Source organism: Myodes glareolus, chromosome 4 (assembly GCF_982192425.1).
Source record: "Myodes glareolus chromosome 4, mMyoGla1.1, whole genome shotgun sequence".
Taxonomy (NCBI): Eukaryota; Metazoa; Chordata; class Mammalia; order Rodentia; family Cricetidae; genus Myodes; species Myodes glareolus.
The window spans coordinates 72,508,082-72,534,656 of NC_142029.1; the positions used below are offsets into that span (position 1 = coordinate 72,508,082).

General features: G+C 50.7%; 1 protein-coding gene across 1 annotated transcript in view; it reads left to right on the forward strand.

Moving 5' to 3' along the window:
- The window catches only part of Nectin1 (nectin cell adhesion molecule 1), a 62,169-nt gene extending 57,016 nt beyond the window's left edge, over window positions 1–5,153 (forward strand). The window contains exon 6 of the mRNA XM_048416903.3: window positions 1,264–5,153. Coding sequence (XP_048272860.2) covers window positions 1,264–1,808 — 545 coding nt within the window. The 3' untranslated portion in view covers window positions 1,809–5,153. The remainder of the gene's footprint in view (window positions 1–1,263) is intronic.
- The last annotated feature ends 21,422 nt before the right edge of the window (window positions 5,154–26,575 follow it).

A 26,575-nucleotide genomic window follows, 5' to 3' on the forward strand; every position in this document is an offset into this window, starting at 1 on the left:
AGACAAAGGAGAAAAAGATCACAGAGCTGTCAAAGTCACCCACCTCGCCGCCGTCTCTTTCCAGACTCTTTTAGTCTTTCCCCACCTTTATTAGCTTTATTTCTACTCTGCCCACATTATTGACCTTACTTTTCCTTTTTTTTTTCTTTCCTTTTTCTTTCTTTCTTTCCCTTTCTTTCTTCCTTCCTTCCTTCCTTTCTTTCTTTCTTTCTTTTTTTATTTTTGAAGATAGTTTTATTCTATAGCCCAAACTGGCCTTGAACTTATAGCAGTCCCCCTGCCTTAGTTTCTCGGATCCTGAAATTACAAGTATGAGTGGTTATGCCTGGCTCAGTCTGTCCTCATTATCTGCATATCCTTGTGCACACATGTGTTGTGCCTGGCACGGCCTGTAGGCCATTAAACATGCTCATACATGTGTATGTTCCGGGTCTGTAATACACATGTGGGCCTCCACAGCCCCGTTCTGCCTGTCCTTACTTTGTGCTAACTGTCTGTCCCTTTGGTGTCTCAACCCCATAGCCCAACCTGGCAATCCCAACAGATCTCCACCTTGCTCTGCAGGGCAGGACCACTACCAAGAGTCGCAGCCCTGGTTTGTAGCACACTGGCAGATGACTGGCACTTACAGGGTATCTATTGAGCCAAAAGTTGGATACCTATTTTCTATATGCCCAGAAGGCAAAAGAAATCAGTCCTGGAATACCTACTAGACTCCTGGTGTTGGCACAATGATGTCTACATGTCAGGCAAAGGGGACGGACACTGGTGACATGTGCACAGGGTTTATTTTTAAAAACAACCAAAAAGGCAGCAATACTATATCTCATTGGCTAAGTGCCCTTGGGTAAGTTAACCTCCCTAACTGCCTCCTGCACTGAATAGAAACGAATAGCAGGACCGCCCTTGGAGGGTGGTGGCTGTGAGGGGCACACAGCTGGGTACGTGCAGATGTGCCCCTGCACCATGACGGGATGGAACAGGACTGGCACTACCTCCAGGGATGGTCAGGATAGAAGGCTGGGTGCTCTGGATGCTTTAGCTGCCTTTCTTCTCTCGCCTGCCTTATTCTAGCACCCAGTGCTGCAGCTGACGTGAGCTCAAGGAGGTGGGGTGCTAGGAACCTCTGGAATCAGAACTGCTCAAACATGGGGTGTGGACATCCTATCCTGGGCCTTTCCCTCCCCTGCCTCCCTACACCCCCTACTGACTTCTGAAGAGCAGACACTGACTCTCTCCCCTCCATCTCTTTTCCTCACCCAGAGTTCCCCTACACCCCGTCTCCTGAACATGGGCGGCGTTCGGGGCAGGTGCCCACAGCCATCATCGGGGGCGTGGCAGGAAGTGTCCTGCTGGTGCTGATTGTGGTTGGAGGGATCATAGTGGCCCTGCGCCGGCGCCGGCACACCTTCAAGGGTGACTACAGCACCAAGAAGCACGTCTACGGCAATGGCTACAGCAAGGCAGGAATCCCCCAGCATCACCCACCCATGACACAGAACCTGCAGTACCCTGATGACTCAGATGACGAAAAGAAGGCCGGCCCACTGGGCGGGAGCAGCTATGAGGAGGAAGAAGAGGAGGAGGGCGGTGGAGGGGGCGAACGCAAGGTGGGCGGACCCCACCCCAAATATGACGAGGACGCCAAACGGCCCTACTTCACTGTGGATGAAGCGGAGGCCCGTCAGGACGGCTATGGGGACCGGACTCTGGGCTACCAGTACGACCCTGAACAACTGGACTTGGCTGAGAACATGGTTTCTCAGAACGATGGGTCTTTCATTTCCAAGAAGGAGTGGTATGTGTAGCCCACCTTCCGGAGCCTCTGTCTGTGCCCACTTCTCCCTGGCTCCTACCCGCACGCCCCCTGCCCACCCCACAGCCCACTGCCCCAGGAGCTCAACAGAGACTTGACCAGCTGCCCTAAACCAGCCCCAAACTCCTGGGGAGCCAGGGGAGCTCAGGGCAGACCCCACTTGGCTTCGTTTTTTTATTTCCGCCCTCTCCCACCCTTCCCCACGGTGTTGTGTTCGACTGTGACTTTGGTGTTGCTGTATTTTTCCTTTAAGGACCCTATCCACTGCCCTCTGTGTTGGGAGCCCTGTTCTTGTCTTGTGTACTTGGGCGTCCCTCCAGGGTTTGGGGAGCCAGTCCTCTCCCACCCCCCCAACACTGGAATTGTTTGTGTTCTCTTCTCTGGGGAGAGAGGGCAGAGGGGGCTTCAAGATGAAGAGCACCCTCACCTCACCCCGTATGCTGCTCCTTTGCCCAGTGCCCCCCACTCTAAACTGGTGATGCAGCCAGGGCACCTAGAAGGTTATAAGGGGTTCTCAGTGGTATCCAGGGGAGTCTTGTCTGTGAAATGATGGAGCTGAGGTTCCAACTGGGGTCCTGGGCAGTGTGTTTTCCTGGCAAGAGTGGCTCTATGCTTTCTCTGTTCTGCTGGCCTACAAAATGAGGTTGGCATAACTGTCATATACTGCTTTCCTTTGCTCCCAGTCTGTTCTCTACAGAGTGGGTGACCCCAGGTGGACTCTACCCACAGTCCCTGTATGCCTCCTCCAGCACATGCACACACACCACTGGGTCTCCCCCAGTGCTCTCACGCCCTGCCCAGGCTAAACACTGCCCCAGGCCCCACCCTCCTCTGCTCTGGCTCTTACTCCTTCCCAGCTCAGGGAGGGATCAGTCCACAGAAGCATCCAGAGACAGGGAGGATGAACCACCCAGCTGCTGCCGCTCTAAGATTTCAGTGTAGCTCCAACCTTTCCAACGGTGTACACGTTTCTCGGATTTCTCTTTATCTGTCAAGTGCTAGCAACACTTGACTCTTCTGGGAAGTCGGGGTTGGGATCCCAGGAAGGAATTTGAGGCAAAGAAGTATTTATATGATGAGGGCGTCCGCATGGAAGCTCCGCAAACACAATCTGGTAGACTGAAGGGGACTGCTAACGTCTCATACGGGAAGGCCAGCTTAGATGTCATGGGTGTCAAAGAAAGTGCAGGAGCACCCCGGAACCTGCTGCTTGTCTACAGTCTGACTCCTGCTCAGTTTCTACCAGTGCCATTCTGAGGTGAGGTGGACGATGAAGGGCCCTCCCTTGAGTGCATGGAGAAAGGCCCTCCCAGCTCACTGTCCCCAAGCTCAAAGTGCCTCAGTTTTTCCATCTGTGCCCCAAATTCCCCACATTCTAAATGGGCATGCCTATGCCCTGGGGTAGGCAAAGTGGGCTGCGAGAGCCCTAGGGCCTGCCTGCTGGGGTTTCAACTAACTCAGCCCAAAGGGGACACTCTGAGGGGTAGCAGGTGTTGGGGAGAGGGAGGCAGAGCACTCTGTGCCCCACAGGCACTGACCCACCCTGCCATAGGCTTCTTAAGGGAGCCCCAACCCTCGCCCCACCCCCTTCCCTGGTGCTGCTATTGAATTCCCAGTCCAAGCGCCATCTCTGGCACCCCTCAGCCCACCAGCTGGGGCCATTTCGCCAGGCCTTCACTGCCCTAGTCCCAGCCCAGGCCGCCCAGTAGCCACGTAGCAGAAGTCTGAAGCCATGCCAGCCCTGTGGTGGCTCTCCCCTCTTGGCATTGGGGACACTGGATGGGGTGGAGTTCGGGAAAGAAACTTCTAGGGCCTTTCTAGCCACAGGGCAGAGGAAGATGGAGGAGCTGGGCTGCTTCTCCCAGCAGTATTAGTGACCCTCCCTTGTCACAAGCACCTCTCTCTCCTCCTCATGCCAATTCTAGCCCCTCTGCTTGTTCCCCTTACTCCCAAGGCAGGAGGCAGAACCTTGACTGCCCCACAGAGGCATTTCTGCCCCTATGGAACCATAGACTGAAAAGACTTACCCTCCTGCACCTCTCGAACCTTCCACTGTCACCCCCTTATTCCTTATCTCATGACGGACTGAGGAGGCCCTGGGCCCGGACAAAGCACCCAAGCTCCCCTTAAGACACCTGCACGCCTTTCCCCCAAGCAAAGCACAATTTACGGGGTCTCTGCAGCAGGATCCAGGATCCCAGCTGTGGTGCTGCTACCAGGCAGCTGCTACCTGGGTTAAGACAGGAAATGAGGCAGGCGTCAGTCGCTGGGCCTAAGGAGCAGGGGCTTTCTTGGCACTGTGTTGTGGGACAGTGGCGACATCCCGCTGACCGTGGAAGGCCCAGTGCAGCAGAGCAGAGGGCATTCTGCGTCACCTTCGTGGCCCCAGCCCAAGCTGAGCATCTGCCTTGCTGCACAGAGAATAAACTCGGTGTGTTAACTGTGCCAAGGCCTCTCCAGCTGTCCTCTCTCATTGCCCTCCCTCTGCCGCCCCTGGACTCCTGTTTCCCTGCAGATGTTGATATTGTTCTGAGTCTCATTTACCAGAAGGCCCTAAAAAGAACAGCAGCACACATCCGTGAACACATGCCCAGCACACTGGCACACGCCTTTCACAGACCAAGCACAGGCATGTGTGTGCACAAGTACACACATGAGGAATGAGAAGCCCTTACGAATGCTCAGGCCCGAGACAGTGGACGGGGACTCAAGCCCTGGGAAGGTGCCCCCTCTGCCAGCCATCCCTCTGTGCCCCAGTCACTGGTGCAATAACTTTTCTGCTGCCCTTGAGGTGGGAGAGTCAGGGCTCACGTCAGGTGGGTGGGGCCGCCCTGAGCCCAGCAGATACCGCATTCCCTTTACTGGGAGGAGGGGGGTGCTCCCAGGCCTCTGGGGGTCCAGGTAGAGACTTCCCCAAGCCTGACTGCCAACTGAAACACCCTCTCCTAGTGAGGGCAGGTGGCTCAAGCTGGCCTGGGCCAGAGACACCCAGAGGTAAGAAATCCAGTCTCACCAATGCTGCTTTCTGACCCTGGCTGTGAGGAACGGGCTTCGGGGGTCGGGGTGGTGAGTTTTGTTTTTATGTTAACCAATGGAAACTAAATCCAGGAGAAGCTGCCACCCTTACCGCTGAGTGTGGCCAGCTTCCTTTGCTTCAATTTCTTTGACACCATTTTCCTCTTTGGTCCTGGGGGACAGCCCAGCAAATTCTCCTGGTTCTGACCTGGGGAGGGGGGGGTGTCCCACCCCCTTTTACTTGTATTAAAAAAAAAAAAGATGGGTTGAAAAATGTACTGAGAAAAATGTACTTTTTTATAAATAAAGTGTTTAAAAACAAGTCCATTTGCATCCTTCACTGAAGTGGGGTTTGGGCAAAGCTAGAGAAGACAGCGGGACAGCAGAGAGGATGCAGGAACACTATAGATAACCGGAACAACTGGGCCTAGGACGGACTCATTGAGGTACCCCACCAGCCACCTTGCCGGCATCTCTGGTTGAGCACCGGTAGGCTGCAATGGCACCATCCTGCAGTGAGGAGATATGAGCCAGGCACGGCAGTAGGGCACAGGGGGAATGGTTGGCGTCTGCTGGGCAGGGCCAAGGCATGTGGGGGTGGGGTGGGGTGGGGGTCAGGAAAGGGATGACAGAAGGACACAGCTGGGGACGGTGTGCTCTGGCTCGAGCCACAGGCAGCCGCTGTTCCAGAGCTCTTGCCTCAGTCACCACCTCTCTCCCAGGCTGGTCCCCTCTTGCCCAGTTCCTTCGAATCCTGTTCCTCCCTGCCGGGTCCCCTGTGGCTCTGAGGAGAAGAAAACACGCAGTAGAGCACCTGCTGTTAGACAGATCCCTGGAGATGGGCGGGGTGGGGGGCGACTCTATCCTTCCCTCTTCTATTCTGAGGAGGTAGCCGCCCTGTCCCCCAACAACTCTCCCTGGTCCCAGCCTTAACCCTTCCCTCCCAGGGGGATGGTTGGGGGAGCTCTTCTTGTTCCTCCCTTCTCTCCTCCTCCCCATGCCAGCAACATCTGCTTCCCGTCTCCTGGGCTGGAATGCAGGACAAATCGCCCCTGAGGGTGGGAGGACAGGGGGCTTCAGGAACTGCCCCCTCCTGCTCACCCCTGGTGGCATCTCTTTTTACCGAGATCTACACCATGGAGCCTCGGCAGGAACCATAGAAGCCCAGGCAGCTGCTCAGCAAGTCCTCAGGTCCACGTGGGAACAAGGCCACCTCCTCCACACCTAAGATTAGATCCCCTAAGAAAGGCAGAATCCAGCATGGAAGAGGAGCCCGCAGCTGTTGGCAGCTGGCTGAGTCCCTCACTGGAAGGCCAAACCAAGGCACCCAGGACAGACAGAGCTGTGTTTAGATGTTGATATTCGAATGAGATGCAAATTGGTTGTCTAAGCGGTTATTTCCTCAGTTTTTCAGGCTGTCTGTTTAAGTTAATTTTTAATTTGTGCGAGCAATAAATGCTTAATTACATTATTAATATATTGGAAGAGAGCAGTGGACAGAACATCCTAATTGGCATTTAACTAGAGCGTTCCGGCAAATTAGCCAAGACTTTCTCCAGCTTCGAGGAAGGAGGGCAAGCCAATTAGTCTCAGGCACAGCCTCTGTGGGCGGAGCTTTGCGCTGAAGAAGCCAGACCCACACTTTCCCTAAGCCTAAGGCTGGATACCCAACTTTGAGGATACTAGCTAGCATCCACTCTCACTTCTTAGTTGAGTTAGGCTTAGGAGAAAATTCCTGCTAGTTAGGCCATGGCTCCTCCTTCTGTCCAAACCCAAAACCCTTGGCCAGAGTAGAGAACCCAAGGCTGGGTAGCCTGAAACACTCCCTGCCCTAGTAGGGTCATCTTCCCACTGCATGCCACCATTGGCTACTCCCAGCTGGTACCATTCTTCGAGCAAATCTCTCGCTGCAAGTGACTAAGGGAATAAACTCGATGTCCAGGGTTCATATATTCGGTCACATATTCTTTCACCTAGGACACAGTTTGGGTCACTGGAGGCCAGACCACTGTGCTAGTCTGTGATTATGGCCTCTCTGAGAATTCAGAACACCAAGGACAATAGATTCCAAATTAGACATTGGCCTCCTGACCAAGGGCTCTAGCAGAGCAAAGCTGTAGCAGCACAGGACGAGTATTGCTAGCTTTGTTTGCAAGGGGGTGACGTGACCTTCTGCCTTGACCTTGAAGAATACATAGGGGTTCTGCAGATATTGGTGGGTCACAAGTACCCGCAGACTTTAGACATTGTTTGTTCCAAAGTGATCATGCCAGTCCAACCCCCTCACTCTGTATGCGGAGATCTGAAGTCTAGAGTGGAAGCTAGGAACCCAGCCACACCCCAGGAAATGTATTCTGAGCTTGCTCATGCTGAGCAGGGCCATCTCCGAGAGTGGGAAGTGGGGTGTCAAGAGACTGAGGGGGCAGGAAAACAGATCTAGAACAAATTTCCGTTGACCGAAAAATGAATACCAGCCCCCAGCGGAGCATAAGGTAGGCATGCAGGGGCTGCGTTGAGCACCAAGTAGAGCTGCCAGTCGTATTAGACTCATTGAGGAAGACTTCCTTGGAAAGATGCCAACAGCTGGTTTAAAACAATGACAGGGACGTGGATGGTGGCACAGTGGAGGGAGGAAGGTTTCTGATGGCTGGAATAAGCGCTGGCTGGACCCTGCTTCTGGAAACACCTCGGTACCTGCCTCCGAGCCCAACAGTTTCCAGGAAGCAGTCTTCAGGCTTGTCCTTGATGCTGACCTCTGAGGTCTTCAAGCCCTATTCTCTCCACCTGGTTGATGTGCTTGATGATGACCACCAAGTCCTGGTCTTCTGGGGACTGCTGTATCACTCCTCATCTGTGCCGCCAACTCTTAGATGACGGTCAGAGGCATTGTCCCCTCTTTTTCTCCCTCTGACGACCACTCCTCCCCAGGTACAGACACACACACACACACACACACACACTTCACACCTCTGGCCTCATCATATTCAGTTCACCCTGGACTCCAGGCTCAGACTAGCACAATCTGCCTTGAGAGACAACACAACCATCTGTGAACATCGCAAGTGTCCCTGAGCACAGAGTACTTAATCCAGAATCACCCAACGTGTTAATTACTTGTCTTGTTGCTATGACAAAATAGCTGACCAAAGCGACTTAAAGAAGAAAGGGTTTATTCGGATCCTGCTTACTCAGTCTTTGACAATGTGTTTTGTCTGGGTGAAGAAGTCCTGACATCAGGAGGGGCCACAGTAGAGAGGAGTGAGCATTTATGTTCGGTTCTCTTCTTTCCTTCAGTTGGCCACCAGAGCCCAGGGAATAGTGCTGCTCACATGTAGGATGGATCCTCCCAGCTCAATTAACCTAATCTAAATAATCCCTCACAGACTTTTCTTTCCATAGTTGACAGTCAAGATTAGCCATCACAGTTGTTCGGTTTGGTTTTGTTTTAAGATTTATTTATTTATTTTGTTTACAGTGTTCTGTCTTCATGTATGCCAGCAGGCCAGAAGAGGGCACCAGATTTCATTACAGATGGTTGTGAGCCACCACGTGGTTGCTGGGAATTGAACTCAGGACCTCTGGAAAAACAATCAGTGCTCTTAACCTCTGAGCCATTTCTCCAGGCTCTTGTTTTGTTGTTGACACAGGGTTTTTCTGTGTAGCCCTGGCTATCCTGGAACTCACTTTGTAGACCAGGCTGGCCTCAAAGATCCGCCTGCCTCTGCCTCCCAAGTGCTGGGATTAAAGGCATGTACCTCCACACCTGGCCACAGTAGAGGTTTTAAAACACTAAGCCTTGCCCCAGGCAGGTATAGGCAGAACCTCTGGAGTATGGGAGTTTTTAGTAAACCACCCAGGACAGTCTAAAAGACAGTCAGATTCAAGCCTCCAACTTGAAGTTGGGACCATCCTCAGGTGTCAGTCATGAAGAAAAAGCAGGTCCTGAGATGGGAGAAGGACTAAGCATGACTATGCATGCCTATAATCCCAGAACTCAGGAAGTTGGGGTAGGACTGTGAGTTCAACACAAGCCTTGGATAGAAAGCAATACTCTAAGGAGAGAGGAAGAGAGAGAGACCTATTGGTGCATAACAAGTGTGGTATCTGGAACAGCAAAGTGGAGGAGTAGTCGGATGACGGCAAGACAGTGTGCGTAGGACTTAGGTAACGACTATGTCATTATCATCATTATCAGTCACCCTCATCATTACCCTTCAAAACATGATGGCCTGACGATGATGCCTGTCACAAAAGCCACCACCTGCAGGTAAGTAGGGAGCCAGGAGGTAGCAATAGCTGTGAGCAGCTGTTGTGATGCTACACTGCTCCTAGATGTGGGAGCTCTAGGCATCTTCCAGAAGAGAAGGGAGGTTCCATAGGCCCTCTGTAAATGAAGACTCTTGGTCCATGGTGCTGAAAGAAGTGAAGGAAGCTGAGTTCCCTCGATAGGAAAGGTGGCCATGCTTATACCCTTTAAGCCCTTTTCCCTGTCTGAGGACTGGCCCCACATGTCCTGAGAAGGCCTAATTACCCAGTAAGTGAAAACGTTGGGAGGATGGCTGGTTCAGAGCCCTGCAAGTCCCCTGACCTCCTCATGCCTAATTTCTTCTCAATGGAAGGATCTAGCTTGTCTTAGTTGGGATTTCTGTTGGTCAAACACCATGCCCAAAAGCAACTTAGGGAAGACAGGGTTCACTTCCACTTCAGCATCACAGCCCATCATCTAAGGAAGTCAGGGCAGGAGCTCAGGCAGGAGCCTGGAGGCAGGAACTAGAGCAGAAGCCATGGAGGAGCGCTACTTACCAACTTGTTCCCCAAGTCTCACTCCACCTGCTTTCTTAACATCCCAGGGCCACCTGCCATGGGTGAAGTAAGTACCTACAGTGGACTGGCCCTCCTATATCAGACACTAAGTAAGAAAACACACCACAGGATTGCCCACAGGTCAGTCTGATGGGGGCATTTTCCCAATTGAGGTTTCTTCTTCCCAAATGACTCTAGTTTGTGTCAACTTGAAATAAAACTAGTGGACACATAGCTCCTTTGCATTTTGCAACATCCTTGGGACCCTCGGCCTCAGGAGAAACCCACAGTCTACAAGTCAAGGAGCAACAAGTAATGGAGCCACACAAGCTGCCTTCCTCACTTGATGGTAGTCCCAAGAGAGGAAGAGAGCACCTTCCTCATCCCCAGCACTAAGTCAAGAGGGACATACAGTTAGTATTCAGTAGAATTGAATTTGTCAAAGTGACAGTCAAGGGACCTTAAGATCACACAGGCTGACCTCTCCCAAGGCAGGGCTATCCCTAAGCATCCCAATGCATCTGTTGATGGGTAGTTGCTTAGCTCATGGGTAACCCGGCCTTCTAGGGGCTGTCTGACCAGCAGAAAAAAAAATCCCCTTCCCAAGTCTCATTCATGGATCTGGTCACACAGAATAACTCAGCCTACCTCCTAGGATAGCCCTTTGCATATTGTGAAATGGTCACTGTTTACCCAACTGTTTTTCCCTGATCTGAACAGTAATGATCCGCCCCTGAGCACCATGACCACAAGGCACGTGTCCTGCCCTTGGGACTCAGGCCAGGTTGGGCTTACGTTTGGGGGAAATTGGTCAGAAGCTCTGGAAAAGCATGATCTCAAGGCCAGGATGCAGCCAGCACTCAAGCTGGCATCACCCAGCCCCAGTCACCTCTGGACTGCAGGCGATAACGAGGTGTCAGTATGGGTTCATCCATTATAACAAATGTACCACTCCGCTGCGGGTCTGCTGAGATTATGGGAGGCTGTTTGTACCTAAGGGCAGGGGGTCTCTGGGAAATCTCTCTGCCTTCCATATAGCCTTACTGTGAACCTGAAATTACTCCCAAAAAATAAAGTCTGTTTTTGACAAGCCCCCAGTTCTCCCAGTGTTCCTGGGAGAACGAAACACCATCTCTCTCTCATCCTCAGGAGCCAGATGAAATACTGTGGCCTGCAACTACCTGACCAGAAGACGATTAGGGTGCAGGGGTGGGAAATTGTGTGTGTTCCATGATGCTGATCTACCTACTCCTGTGCAGTGGGCACAGCCAAAGCAGCTGTCTTCATGGTCATGGCATGGAACATAGAGAGGCTCGATCCTGGTAACTGAGTTTCTGAGTAGATGGAGAGGAGATAAAAGGGGGAAAGATTGGGAGGAGAAGAAAAGGGGAGAGAAGGAAGAAGGAGACAAGATTGGGAGGATGGATGGATGGATGGATGGATGGATGGATGGATGGATGGATGGAAATGTAGATGAGTAGGTGAGGAATGAGGAAGGGAAGGGGGAGGGAAGGAAGAGGGAGGAAAGATTGGGAGGGTGGATGGAGGAATGGATGGATGGATGGATGGATGGATGGATGGATGGATGGGTGGGTGGATGGATGGTTGGAAATGTAGATGGGTAGGTGAGGAATGAGGAAGGGAAAGGGGTAGAAGGACCAATGGGATGGAGACAGGGATGAACAGAATGGGTGAGTAAATGGATGGGTAGAGAGAAAGGAAGAAACAATGGGTTGGATGAGTGAGTAGGTGGATAAGTAGATAGGGAGAAAAAATGGTGGGTCGGAGGACAGGCAGATGTTTAGACTTTTGAGGCTTTATATGTCCCCACTCTAACCTGGTCTCCTTGCCTTTATACTGGTGTGGGAGAATTGTCTGTATTCTGTCAATCATATTTTAATAAAACGCTGATTGGCCAGGCAGGCAGTATAGGCGGGAAAGTCAGACAGGAAGTAGGGGTGGAGCAAAGAGACTGGGAGTATTCTGGAAGCAGGAGCTCCCTCTGCCATTCCTGTGCAGACCACTGAAGAGACAGCATGTAACCTGCCCAGCTGAGAAAGGTACTGATCCCATGTGGCTAACGTAGATAAGGATAATGGGGTAACATAAGTTATAAGAGCTAATAAGTAGCCTGACCAAATGGGCCAATCAACTTTATAACTTATAGAGATCTCTGTGTGGTTGATTTTCTCTTTGGGATTTGCCAGCTGTGGGGTACCGGGCGGGATGGAAACCCCAACAAGCCGGCCCCCTCATATTACATTATACTAGGGTACCCTATTCACACCCCCTCACCGCAGAGTGGTGGTTTTCGTGGGACTCTGCTACATGTAATCTCAATGATCAGGGTCAGAACTTCAGCCTGTCGCCATGTTTTTGGACTCTGACTCTACCATCAGTTCTGATCATCACAGACACCTCCTGTGGATGTAAGTGAGATGTACTGAGAGGAAGGGGTCAGGGTTCAAGCCCTATGTCCATATGTCAGCTGTGTGGACCTACATACAGTGCCAGCTGTCCTTGAGATTTATGTCAACAAGTTGCTAGGATGAATAAAGATGGGTTCAGAGTTAACTATTTGGAGAACCAATAAGAGTGGCGCTCCCTACAGGCTACTGCAAATGAAAACAACCTCCTTGCCAAGCATTCCGCATATATTCCTGGACAGATAGGGGCTCAGTTAGGTTTAGATGAGAGGATAAATTTCTCACCATAACTTTTAGTATATGTATCTCAGGATTGGTCATGAAAACATCAGCTGTCAGAACATGTCAAATCACAGCTAAGATGCCAGCTCTGCACCGTACAAGCCGTGGTAACCACCACCCTCTCAGTATTTTCCTCCCCGCTCTGCCTCATCCCAACTTAAGGATGGGTGTGGTAGCTGGCAGAGGTAGCCTTGGCTAGGATCACCACACTGGTTTATCTTCATTAGTGAGGAGTTGGGACCAACTGCAGGAACAAAAGACCATGCTTACTTCAGAGCAAAGACTTCTGGGTTCCGCCCCCTGCAAAGTTTCATCTGTAGAAAGAGGGGCCCAGAGCTGTAGCTCATGATGGAGCTCTTGCCTTGCATGCAGAAGGCCTTGGGTTTGATTCTCAGCCCTGCAAAATAATTAATTACAAAAAGAAATAGAAATATCCTAGGGGAAGTAAAAGACCAGGTCTCAGCTTTGGTCTGTTTTACTTATCAGGACTTTGTGTTAGTCACTCTTGATGTTTAAGCATCCTCATTTGCAAGGGTAAAATGCTTAGACTGTCAAGATTGAGCTTCATATGCGCGCGCGCGCGCGCGCGCACACACACACACACACACACACACACACACACACACATTCAACTCCCCATCAAGACAGAAGCTCATACACACCACACCTACAGGCAAGACCCTCATTTGGAGCCATGAAGTGTACCTTTACCTTTCCTTGATAGTTTTCAAAGATTTATTTTAGCTGTTGTTGTTGTTGTTAGTAGTAGTAGTAGTAGTAGTGTGTGTGTGTGTGTGTGTGTGTGTGTGTGTGATACATATATGTCATATGTCCTTTGCTGTGGCATGTGTGTAGAGGTCAGGGACAGTCTGCTGCAGCCAGTTCTCTTCTGATATTTGTTTCCTCATTGTGGATTATTCTGTTGTGTGTGGGGGCCACAGTGTATTTTATTCTGTGGACAGGGATCGCCTGTTTGACACGATTACACATCCAGTTGCTACCACATCGTGTGAAACTGTGGGGCCCATCACAGTTGTGTCGGCTGGCACCTGCCTGAGAATGGATTAGAGACAGAAGTACAGCCCGGTTTGTTTAAGCAGAACCCTGCCAGCAGTGTGTGAGTGCCCGTGGCCCTACTGCCTTGCTGCCATCTCTCTTTCTTCAGTCATCCTAGCAAGGACCTAATGGTGTCTTACTGTGGCTTTAGCGTGCATTTTCCTGATAACTAGTGACATTTTTATTGTTTTTTTTTTCATGATGATAAATGATTTTATCTTTTGAAAGGGTTCTGTAAAAATAAAGTAAAAGAGTTGGGCACCTGTAATCCCAGTGCTTCAGAGGCAGAGACAGGAGACAGCATCCTTGGGGACTGCTGCCCAGGCAGTCTGGCCAAATCAGTGAGTTCAACAGTCAGTTAGAGACCCTGTCTCACAACCTAAGGGAGAGAGTGACAGAGGAAGGTAGATCCTGGTGTGGGAGAATTATCTGTATTCTGTCAATCATGTATTTTAATAAAATGCTGATTGGCCAGGCAAGAAGTATAGGCAGGTCAACCAGACAGGAAGTAGAGGCGGGGCGATGAGAACAGGAGTATCCCAGGAAGGGGGAAGTCCCTCCGCCATTCCTGCCCAGATCACCAAAGAGGCAACATATGAGCTGTCACACTGAGAAAGGTACTGAGCCACGTGGCTAACATAGATAATGATAATGGATTAATACACGTTACAAGGACTAATAAGAAGTCTGACCTAATGGGCCAATCAGTTTATAACTTATAGAGATCTCTGTGTGATTGATTTCTCTTTGGGGCATGCCGGCTGTGGGGTACCGGGCGGGACAGATACCCCAACAAGCTGGCCTCCATGCTACAAGATCCAACATCCACCTCTGACCTGCGAGCACATGTGCACACACACCTTCATGCACACCTTCACGCACACATGAACACACACATACACACACAGAGTTTGGAAGCCCGCTGGTACCTGTTTCCCAGAAGGAGAACTGATGTCTGCCCATCCAGGTAAACTGGAGTCTTCTTAGGACAAGTCCCTACTAGGAGACTTAGGAAGTCAGAAGAGGATGGAGAGAGCCAGGACGGGGGAGGGGCTGTCCAAGAGTAGAAGGAAACCCAGCAGTAAAGACCATGACAGCCGAGTGGCTGGCTGGCTGGCTTGAGGGGTTAAGGCTGCCGCCTGGACTGCCCAGTAGAATTTGCTTAGAAACTTTCTTTGTCCCCACCCCCACACCCCCCATGGTTGACTCCTAAATAACTCAGAATTGTAGTTTTCTGTTTGTTGTTTGTTTATTTTACTCTTTGGGAGCCTGCCTCCCAGCTCCCAAATAAATATTTAGAGACTTATTCTTACCTATGAATGCCCAGGCTTAGCTTGGCTTGTTTCTAGCCAGTTTTTCTAACTTAAATTATCTCGTTTCTCTTAAACTACATTTGCCTCTGGACTTTTTACCTTTCTTTATTCTATATCTCTTCCTTCCTTTCTTTTTTCCTTCCTTCCTTCCTTCCTTTTTTTCCTTCCTCCCTTTCTTTCTTTTTTTCTTCATGGCTGACTGTGTGGCTGGGTGGCTGGGTGGCTGGCCCCTGGCATCCTTCTCTCTTCTTCTCCTTTTCTCACTGTTCCCCCTTGTCCCTAGATTTCTCCTCCTGTTTATTCTCTCTGCCTGTCAGCTCCGCCTATACTTTCTCCTGCCTAGCTATTCGCCATTCAGCTCTTTATTAGACCAATCAGGTATTTTAGGCAGGCAAAGTAATACAACTTTACAGACTTAAACAAATGCAACATAAAAGAATGCAACACATCTTTGTATTATTAAGCAAACATTTCATAGTATAAACAAATATGGCACATCTTAAACTAATATTCCATAACACAGAGTTCCTGGGGGTGGGGGTAGCAAAATGAAGGCAGTGGACAGGGAGGCACACCTCACGTTTCTTCTCCAATGACTATCTATCATGAGTTACAGGGGAAGAGCGTTGCTTAGAACTGTACCCCAGGCAGGAGGCAGGGAAAGCACTGGAGAGGTCTGGGCTGAATCCCAGGGCTGTGCTCTCCTCCCCTGCTCTGTGTCTCACCAAGCAAGCTCTCTGATTCCATGACAGAACTGACTAGGGCATAGTCCCTGTCTGCATGTGAAGCAGAGAGCTGGGGACATGGGAGCGTAGTGGCTTCTCTGAGGTGCTCCTGGAGACAAAGCTGCAGGGCCAGGACAGCAAGTCCCCAAGCTCCCCACAGACTGACAATGATGAATTGTCGTGCCCGATTCCACAGCCTATGTCTACTTTAGTGGATGCTGAGGCCAGGTGCCTGGGGCGGGAGTGTGAGTGCAGGCTTGCAGAGAAACCTGGCTGCTGCAGCACCAGTGGGGGAAGGAACTGCCAGTCACACTGTTTGACCCACCTCATCAGTGACAGCCCCCACTCTGTCTTCCCCTGCAGAGAAATGAAGGATTTGCTGTGGTAACAAAAAATGATCCAAATCCCCTCCATGACAAGATGAGGAGAGAAGTCCTTCCTACAGGGAAAGCCACAGCGGGAGTGGCTTCCCATGTCATAGTGGAGGCAGAGATAGACCCTCAAGAAAACTGTGCCTTTACTCTATCCCCAGAGTTTTCCTCTCTGTTCACTGGAGGAAGAAGCAGGTTTAAGCAATGAAAACTGGGTTCGCTTATGTAAAAGTCTTTCAGGAGACATCCTCAAGCCCTGTGCTGCTGAGAGCAGCCAATTGGTTGGTACTGGCTTTCCTGGAGGCTCCAGGACAAGCATGGCACCAGGGCCCAACTAACTAGGGAGCTCACCTTCCAACCCCTGCCACCAGCCCTTCTCAGAGGTCGGAGAGGCTTCTCTCAAAGCTGAAGAAGCCACTGGTGTTCTGCCCTGTGCCCTTTGCTTTTGCCCTCAAAGCTCAACTCATGAAAATCTCCTGCAAAAAAAAAAATCTATCACCTAGTTTTTAGGAGACAGCCATCCTTAATCTCATTAGAGTCCAAGACTTCCATATACCAAAGTCCATAGGTGTTCCAGCCCCTTCTATAAAACGCCTCAGTGTTTGCACAGAACCCACACAATCCTCCCGCATAGCTCGCACTGTCTTTAGATGACATAACACTGGCTACAACATAAGTGGCATGGAAAGAGTTGTCGTGGTGCGTGGTTTCAAGAATGATGACAAGGGAGGGTCAGCCTGTGCTCAGTACAGAGGTGGTCTCAGTGTTCCCACCAATGTGACCTAATACCCGACCGAGGGAAGCTTAGTGGGGGAGAAGGTTCCTTGCGACTCTGTTTTAAACTGCTCATCTGTTCTGTATCAAGGCCTGGGTGAGAAAGACCAAATGCCACATAGTAGAAGAGGGTTGTTCACTTCACGACTCAGAAAGCTGGGGATGAGGGCTGGAGACGTGGCTCACAGGCTAGGAGCACTGACTGCTCTTCCGGAGCAACCACAGCAACCACATGGTGGCTCACAGTCCTCTGTAATGAGATCTGGTGCCCTCTTCTGGCCTGCAGGCATAGAGGCTGAACACTGTATACATAATAAAAAATAATAATAATAAAAAGAAAGCTGGGGACGGGCACACTGTACCTTTCCAGAGCACAGCCCAGTGACGCACTTCCTCCAGCCATGCCGCACCTCCTAACAGCCCATCCTGAACTCCTCAATGGATCACTTCATTGTGAGGTTAGTGACACAACTGCCTCTCAGTCAGCACCAGGGACCAGATCTTCAGCATACGAGTCTGCGGGGGACATATCAGACCCAAACCATAGCCAATGCCTTGCTTTCTTTTTTAGTGCAGTCTTACCACATAGACCAGGTTTCATAGCCCTAACCCTTACCCTGATGGGAATTCCCCTAACTTAGTCCTTCAGCTGTTGAGATGACAGCCATACACAATTGCGCTCAGATACGATTACTTCTGAATATTTTCTTTACTTTTTTACATTTACATGGGGGGGGTGATTCGAGACAGGGTTTCTTGAAACCTGCTTTGAAACCTGTCCTGGAACTCACTCTGTAGACCAGGCTGGCCTCGAACTCACAGAGATCCACCTGCTTCTTACATCCACATCTTTGTTTGTGAGGGTAAAACAGCACATGTGTGAAAATCAGGACGGTTGTAAGAGTCAGTCATTTCCTTCCACCATGTGGGTTCCAGATACCAAATTCAGGTCACTTGGTTGTGTGCACAAGCATCCCTACCCACTGAGCCATCTCACCAGCCCCCTGAATATCCTCAGAGGCTGGAGATCGCAGATACTTGGTGATCTCCAATACAGATCACAGATACAGAGAGCTCATGGTATAAAGCCTGAGAACAGGTGGAAGCTCAGTCATCATTTCCCCTTGCCTTCAAATGAGGACACTGAATCCCAGGAACCTAAATGTGATAAGAAATCCTTCTGTTTATATAACGTTTAGAAATCACACAGTGACTTGGGCTATATTAATAGCAACTTGACTTACAGCATCACGCACTGAGGACTGGGTCTGGTTCAGAACACTTTACTTTGTCAGCTCCTCAGCACAGTCCTGGGAGACATTAGTATTACAATCATCATCCGAAGACACAGGGAAATGAAGAGCAGACAGCATTGTCCAAAGTCACAGAGTTAGCTGGTAAGGAGCTGGCCGTCAGCTCCAGGCAGTTTGCCTCAAAGGCTATACACCCCTCTAACCTCTTTGCGGTCCCCCCCTTTCCTGGCCGTCACACTATAAAGTCCAAAGACAGGCCAGAGGTTCAGTTGGTGGACTGCTTACTAGTCTGAGGTCTAGCTGGGTTCAATTCCCAGCCCTGCATGAACCGGACATGCTGATACACAATCAGTCCAGACATTCTAGTGCTCCGGAAGCAGAGGCAGGAAAATCGGAAGTCCAAGGTTGTCCTCAGCACACCTACATCAAGTATTTGAGGAGAGCCTTGGCTCTGTGAGTTACGGATGTGGGAAAGGAGCTTGTAGGAGGGGAGGCTCACAGGGTGTGAGCGGGTGAGCAGGTGCCATAGTCGTAATGCACGCCATACATGTATGGAATTGTTGTAGAGCAAATTCAATAAAAGTGAAAAAAAGGCAAAGAATAAAGGTAAGGGCAAATACAGTGACCCACATCTGTAATTCCAGGGCTGAGGGGTCTGAGACAGGAGGATTGTCCTGAGTTCAAGATCAGTGAGTTCAAAGTCAGGCTGCTACTTAGGCAGACTCTGGGGAGGGGAGTGATGTGTGTGTGTGTGTGTGTGTGTGTGTGTGTGTGTGTGTGTGTGTGTGTGGTGTAGTGTGTGTACACCAAGGAGAGACACTGGACAGAGGTCCAGGAAAGGGGGCACACACCAGACTTACTTTCTCCTGGGAGGGGAATGTGGGCCCCATACATGTTTCTGTTCATCCACAAAACAGTAAGTGCCCCAGGCAAGCAGGCATAGCCTGAGCTTGTGAGAATCATGTTTAATTTCAAATTGAGTTTTGAAGGAATCATGAAGAAAGATTTCTTAGAAAAGATGATATCAGTGTAACTTTGTAAAACAGACATGTTCTGGAGAAAACGGCAGAACTCACAGAACTAGGACAAAGCAAAGCCCTGCATGAACATGTCAACAGCAAGCAGGGATTCGAATGACTAGCTTCTCTGGACTTCTGAAATGGGAACTTGTGTCCTATAATCTCCGTAACCCCCTGGATAGGTAAGCAAGAGGCAGACCTGCTTGACCTAATTAACTGGAGATCATCCCGAGGTCAGGGGTGTTTGACGTCTTGCCCAAAGTCACAGAGTAATGTGTAGCAGATGTAGAACTCACACTCATGCCTTCTGACTTCAGGCCAAGCACTCTGCACTGTATTCAACTCACTATACACACACACGTGTGCACATGCACACGCACACACACACACACACACACAGAGAGAGAGAGAGAGAGAGAGAGAGAGAGAGAGAGAGAGAGAGAGAGAGAAAACTCATATTCTGAGAACTAGGGGATTTTATGGACAATTCAGAGCACACCGAAATTTAGTTAAGCACACAAGGAAGGCTTTTGAAACAAGTGTGTTCATTAGCTCATTCACTCATTGTTTTAGTGACTTATTAACACTCCCTCCTTCCTTCCACCACTCTTGTCCTTAGAAACATTCACTAGAGATCTGAGGTGATCCAGGTATAAAGGCTTGTGCCTGTAACCCAGCACTCAGTCAGTCAGGAGGTGCCTGTAACCCAGCACTCAGTCAGGTGGCTGAAACAGGGGATTGCAGTAAATGCAAGGCCAGCCTGAGCTACAGAGTGAAACTCTATGTTGTTTGGTTTGTTTGTTTTTGAAAGACTTGGGCTGGAAAGATGGCTCAGTGGTTAAGAGCACTCGCTGTTCTCCCAGAGAAACTGGGTTCAATTCCCAGCACACACATGGCGGCTCACAACTATCTATAACTCCAATTCCAGGGAATCTGACACCCTCATGCAAGGCAAAACCACAAATGCACATGAAATAAAAATAACTAATTAAAAAAGATTTGAGCTGAAACTGTGGCCCACAGGTTTCCATTGACTTGCAATTTACTAGCTGCATAGAAAAGCTCCAGACCTGTCTGAGGCAGTAGCCAAGAATCTTAGGGCACAGCCTAGACACACAAGCACAAAGGTGAGACCGGGTCTAGAGTCCCTTGGAGTCCCAAGGCTGTCTTTGAAGAAACTGAAGACTTGGAGCCAACAGAGTAAAGAAAAGACACTGATGTTCACCTCCAGGGTCCCTGTGAGTTCACCTGAGACACGAAACAAGGGTTCTGTGCCCAGGAATGCCATCTTCACATGGGGTTCCATCCCTGGAGCCCAGATGGTGGAAGGAAAAAACCAGTTCCTCAAAATTGTTCTTTGACCTCCACACCCACGCTGTGATGGGTTGATACTCAATGACCTTTTGAGGTCCTTCCCTACCAAGGAAACTTCAAGATCTGCTTAAAGTACCTCAAGTTCAGGAAGTCCACAGCACTGCCTCAGAGGAACCCAGGGCTTAAAGTAAACTAGGCAAGCACTCTCCTAACTGAGGTGCAGAAAATTCTCAGTCCTCAGTCCCAGGAAGGTAGGCCATGGGAATCTGAGCCCTTAGCAAGCTGAAGAGGTGCCTTCCCTGGGTATTTCCACCCCATATACAAGGGTTTCCCAGGAAAAATATACAAGGGTTTCCAAGGTTTCCCACAGCTGAGCGTGAGAAGGTGGATAGAAATCCCAGGGAAAGATCCCAGACTCAACCCCAAGACTCCTGGACCTGACTCCAGTGATCTAAGCCTGGCCTGGGCCTTGAATCTGCGGTTTTCATTGTTCCCAGGTGACCCCATGCTACCAGTGAGGTTTAGTTTCTATGAGGTCAGTCTTGAGCCCTTTGCTCTCTCCAGATTTCCTGCTGGACCCTGGATAGCGACTCCAGAACTTAGACCCCCTCCCCTGCCTGCCATTCTTATCCAGAAAACAGTGAGAACTGGGACTTGTCAGGTACTGCTGTCTGTGGCCTGTTCCCTCTCCACATTACAGCGGCCATCATGCCCTGCATCTGTTCCTTCCAGAGAGGCACAAACAGGCTGTCTTAGCCCAGAGAAGGCCATGCTACTAAAAGTGGAGAATCAGGCCTCAGTCTTCTCGCGGTCCTTCACATTTTTCAGTTTGGGTCCTTGCTCCTAAGTTAAGGCATCTCTCTAAGACCAGCTGGGAAAGAAACAGGAGCTGACAAAGGAGAGGAACCAGGGTGCCCAGAAGGGTAAGGGATGGCTGTGTAACATAGTGGCTCCTCCTGATCTTCTCATTTGACTGGGCCATACCCTGCCCTTCAAGAGGTGGAGGGTCAGGTCCCTGCAGGGCAAGGTCCCCACGAGGAAGATAGCTCCTCCTCCCCCAGGAATGTGCATGAAATCCCAGTAACTCTCTCCAGCTGCGCCTGATGTTGCCTCTTCTTTCCTAACGGCAGCTCAAGGTGCAACGGTTAGGTAGGGGGGGCAAGGGAGCCTGGCCACTCTGAAGAGCTCCAGAATGGAAAATGACTGTCGTCAACACACACACACACACACATACACACACACACATACACACGCACTTAGTCTTTCATCCTAAGCCTATAAAAGCACTCATAATGGTGTCTTTATGAGCGAATCATAATGGTGAGGAGACTAAGGAACGCTATGGGCAGGAGAAAGACTAGCGTGCATATTTTCCTAAGGAGCCCTACAAGAAGAGATGCTTGTCAATAGTGTGTCCAGGCACTCATGCTAAAGCCGGATAACACCTGAAACCTATGTGCCACTGTTCCCATCTTCCAGATGAGATGCTGGCCCTTGGAGGTTTTGAATGGCTTGCTAAGAAATGCAAGGCTGAGCGGCCTGTCTCCCTTGCAGAGCCCTGGTGAGCTGGAGGCGGGTCCAAACGGGGAACTCAGGCAGGATCTTCCTTCATGCTACCCAAAACACTGCCCTGAGAATCAGGACTCCCCAGTTCCTCTCTCATCTCCACCAGCAATGTGGCCTCGACCCTGTCATGAACTCTGAGCTTCAGTTACTGATCTGTCTACAGAGGCTAAGCAGTGGAGATGTCAAATGAGACAATTTAAGTCAAAGTATATGTGCGACACAATTGATATGATGATTCAGTGGCAAGTATGATTTGGCTGAGTGTCACTTCTGTCAAACCATGTTTCTGAGTCAGGCCTTGCGGTGCACCCATGGAATCCCAGCATTTGGGAGGTAGAGAGAGGATGATCAGTACTTCAGGGCCAGCTGTGTCTACATAGTGGGTTCAAGACCAGCCTGGACTTCATAAAACCCCGTCTCAAAACATAAAAAAAAAGGAGGAGGAAGAGAAGGAGGAAAGAGAAGAGGAAGAAGAGAAGAAATCATCTCATCTCCACCCAGATCATCTCCAAAGAGAGGAGAAGCAGTGATAATGTGTCCATTATCACCCCCCCCCATCACCACCACCACAAACAGCAGCAGCGGTGGCCTCAGCCCCATCATCAGCAACTCCAGCACCACCACCATCAATTGCTACTTATTGAATAGCTAATAACAAAAATAGTAACCATTTATTACATATTGACTATGTGCCAGGCACTGGGCTGAGCCCTTTACATCATTTATGCCTGTCCCAGGCAAGCAAAGTGGCAGTCAAGGGCAGGAGAGCAAAGAGACGAGGACTGTAAACGGTGACTACAAAGTGACCTCCGGCCACTTCCCAAGCCAAAGCAACTTCTACACCAAGGAGAAGGGCTCTTCCTACTGGAGGGGCCACCAAGCCAGGCACAGACAGCCCCGACCTTAGGCAGATGCTCTCGAATGAGGTGCTTAAAGGCTCTTAGCAGCTCCAGCCCAGGAGCACCTTGGTGGTAGAATAGAGACCATACCTAGCCAAAGGGAAGGAAACAGCAGAGCTTGGCTGTGTCTGAGTCACACAGCCATTGGCTACTTAGAACAAGAAAAGCAAACTATGGCTCCTTTCCCATGTGCCTCTAGGTAGATTCTATACCAGCCCAGGTCAAAAGGAAGAGCCTGAGAGAGTTGGCTCCCATAGGCAGAAGAGAGATACAGTCATCTCTAGGCAGAAGGGAGTTATTCCTATAACCCCCAAGTATGCTGATACAGCAGCCGGCTACACTTGGGGTCCTGGGAAGACAGAACTGAAATGGGACAAAGAGTTGGAGAGAACTGGAACAAGCAGCAAGCTGCAGGGCTGTGTGGGACATGACTGGGGTCAGGCTAAGGAGTACGCGCACGGTCCGAGGGAGATGAGGCACTCAGTCTAGATGCCAAGGCCACAGGCCTGTAGGGGCGGTGGCTGCTAATTACTGATTGTGATGTGCCACACTGGAAGTCCTGATGTCCCGGTATATCACCTGGCCCCAGCCTCACATCTGTTGTGACCTGTACCGCTAGAAGTTGCTCGTTCCCATGAAACAGGTCATATGACCCAGGCTTCTGTACAACTGCAATATTAAAATGAGTTAGGTGTGGTGATACAGACCTGCAATCCCAGCACTTGGGAGGCTGAGGCAGGAGGATTGCAGCAGTCAGTTCAAAGTCAGCTTGGGCTGCATAACAAAACCCTGTCTCAAAAGGCCAAGGGAAAAAAAAATCGTGAAACACCTGCTCCACTTAGACCTAGAGAACTGGGTGACCCTGTGGAAGGCTAGGCTTTGGCCTCGGATCTTCTGGAGTTTTCCCATGGTACCCTCTGTCCAGCCCTCCCTCTAAACAGCAGACAGAAGCCACCTTGTACATCTGGGCTGGGGAAGTGGCCATGTGACCCACTGGGTGGGTCCTGAGCAGAGAACTGAGCCAGCCCTTTCTCTGTCCCACCCTCCCAACCAAACAGTCACCAAAATGAAAACCCCATCTTCTTCTCCGACCAGGGCAGCTCCTTTCCTGTATGACCCATAGACTCCCCCAGAAACACCTGTTTGGCCTGCTTCGTAGGAGGTGACCCACCCAGGACAGCCCTTGGTAAAGAGCTCTTGAGGAAGCTATACTGGGGAAGCCTAGTCAGTCAGTCCAGCTGCTCAGAAAGGCAGGGTCTCTGTGCCCAGGCAGGGACCCCGTGAGAGAGGCTGTTACCATTTAACCTCTAAGCATGTTCTGCCCAGTCCCCACTACCCACTTTGGAGCCCATTCCCTTGCTATATGCAATAACTAGGCTTCTTCTCATGCACCCACCTCACAGTCCATATACCTGTCCCCGTAGCACAAGCCCCTGTCTGTACTGTTTGTCCCTTTCTACTTTGGGGAACTCCTATTAGACTCTCAAAACCCCACCAAGCTGTCCAAGCTCCATGAAACCTGAACTCCCAGAGATAAACACTCTCGTCTCTATCCTCATCCTGGGCTTTGTAAAGACCTCTCGAGGCAGGTATCTTAAAGTGGGGTACTTGCTGTGTCTATGTCTGATCCCACCTTCCCCAAAGAAAGGCCTCTGCCCCAGCACTTAGCTTCTAGAGCTTAAGGTGTGACTGGAGAGGAGGGTCAGCAGGAACAAGCAGCAAGCTGGGAGGCTTGCTGCAGCCCTGAGTCAAAAGCACAGTCACCTGGACAGGCACAGAGGGGAGAATAAGATCCCCAACTCCCCAGGGAGCCCATGGGACTGATGCCTGAAGGAGCCTTGGTCCCTCCCCGTCTCTGATCCAAGCCACCAGACCTGAGCCCTGGCCCCTTTCGTAACTGACTGGATTCCACTTGCTCAGTTTGCAGGATGGAGAAAGCTTGTTGTCAATAGGAACAGGAGTTCAGGGTCAGCCTAGGCTATGTAGTAGGGCCAAGGATATCCTGTGCTACATGAGGCTGGAAAGGAGGCTGAGGGAAAGAGAGAAGAGAGGGGAGGGGAGAGAAGAGGAGAGGACAAGTCAGGGGAGAGGAGGGAAGTAGAAGGGAGGAGAGGAGAGGGGAGGGGAGGACAGGGGAGGAGAGTACAGGGAAGGAGAGGGGAGGGGAGACAGGGGAGGGGAAGACAGGGGAGGAGAGTACAGGGAAGGAGAGGGGAGGGGAGGGGAGATAGGGGAAGGGAGAACAGGGGAGGGGAGGGGAGAGGAGGAGAGGAGATGAAAAAAAAAAAGTCATGCTGGATCTAAGTGGTGATCCTGGCTATGGAACTCTGGACTGGTGACTTAATCTCTCTGAGCATCCTCAGTAGAACAAGAGGCACGGCACACAGGCAGCCTCACGAGGCTGGCAAAGACGGGGCTCACACTCAGTGCAGGTTCTTTGTGGAAGCCTTCACTTCTCTTCCCATGCTTTCCCAGCTTCCTCTGGCCCCTTACTGGTTCTCCTCCCAGCCATGTCCGGCTGCCTGCAGGTGACAGAGCCCGCTCTAAACCCCGTGGAGCTGAGGCTGGGGAACACATTTGTCACGGTGTAACCAGAGAGTGTCTGGAGACTTGGTGCCAGTGTTCCAGCTGGGGCTAGCGCCAGACCCCCTCCTCACAGCTGTCAAGAGGAGGCTCAGAGACAAAGCAACTAGGGGCCCTCACTGGGGGCAAGGGCTAGGTGGGGCCCTGTTTGCGAAGGGACAGGGTGGCCACAGCAGGTCCGTGCAATGTAAGGGAACCAGGATCTCTGAGAAATCCTGATAGTCTGGGCCAGGGAAAGCCACACACTCCTGGGTCCCAGTTTACTCTGGACCACCTAGAGAACTTTGAACAAATGACTTCACCTTTCTAAGCTGGACTTTGCTCATCAAGAATAACATTATCTAATTCTGTAAGCTTAATGTAAAGATCAAATGAGCCAGAAATCAGCCAAGGCGCCGGGCAGAATGCCTGGCAAGCCACAGACATAAGCCAACTTGGCCTTCTCTTTTCTAGATGCCTTTTCTTGTCTTCTCTCTACTAGTACCCGTTCCTCTGAGTCGGGGGAGGGGATCCTCCAGGTCAGTGAGGCAGAGCCCAGAGACAATGTGGGTAGCTCGTCTTTGAGAGGGCAAACCTAGAAGAAACAAAGTCAGAGGCCTTCACCCTGGCCCTGGATCATGTGAGGGCTTGCTTGGAGCCTGCTCCCCTATGTGGGCCTTGGTTCTCCTAATCCCACCCACCCATCTACTCCAGTACATATACAAACCCTTCCCAGATGTCTTGTTTGTTTTGTTTTGCTATATGTTACACAGTTTGGTACCAGGCCCTTTATTAGGACAGCTGCCATCTTCCTTGCCAAAGTGGTCCCAGAGAGTGATGGGTGAAGGCCCTGTATCCTGGTTCTTCATGCATAAGCAGACGCCAGTCCTTGCCCCTAATGCTGCCCCTTCCTTCTGCTCCATTGGTGTAGCTGCTGCCCTACAGGTGGATTAGTAGAAGGGACATCTGCAATATGAGTGCCAAACAGGGGATGTGTTCATTCCCCTGCCATTCCACCCACTCAGCACCTCCGAAATGCCAGCCTGCTTCAGCTGGGCCCAGGGTACCGGATATACTTGGGTTTTAGCCAGAAAAGCATGAAGGCAGCTCATAGTAAGAGCACCCCCTGGTGGAAGGTAATATTCCAGTGCTTGGCCCCCCTCGCTCCCAAAACTGCCCTTTGGGGACCGGTCAACCAACCTCCTCTAAACTAGTTGATCCTGCACATGACAGCCATGTCAAACTAGTTACTCAGGCACAGTCCATAGACCAGACAGTGAAATAGAGTGCCAGGGAGGACAGCCACTGGAGTGGAGGAAACAGGAGGACAGCAGATGCCAGGTTGACCTAGTAGAGAGAGGAGTTTATGGGAGAGGCCCCA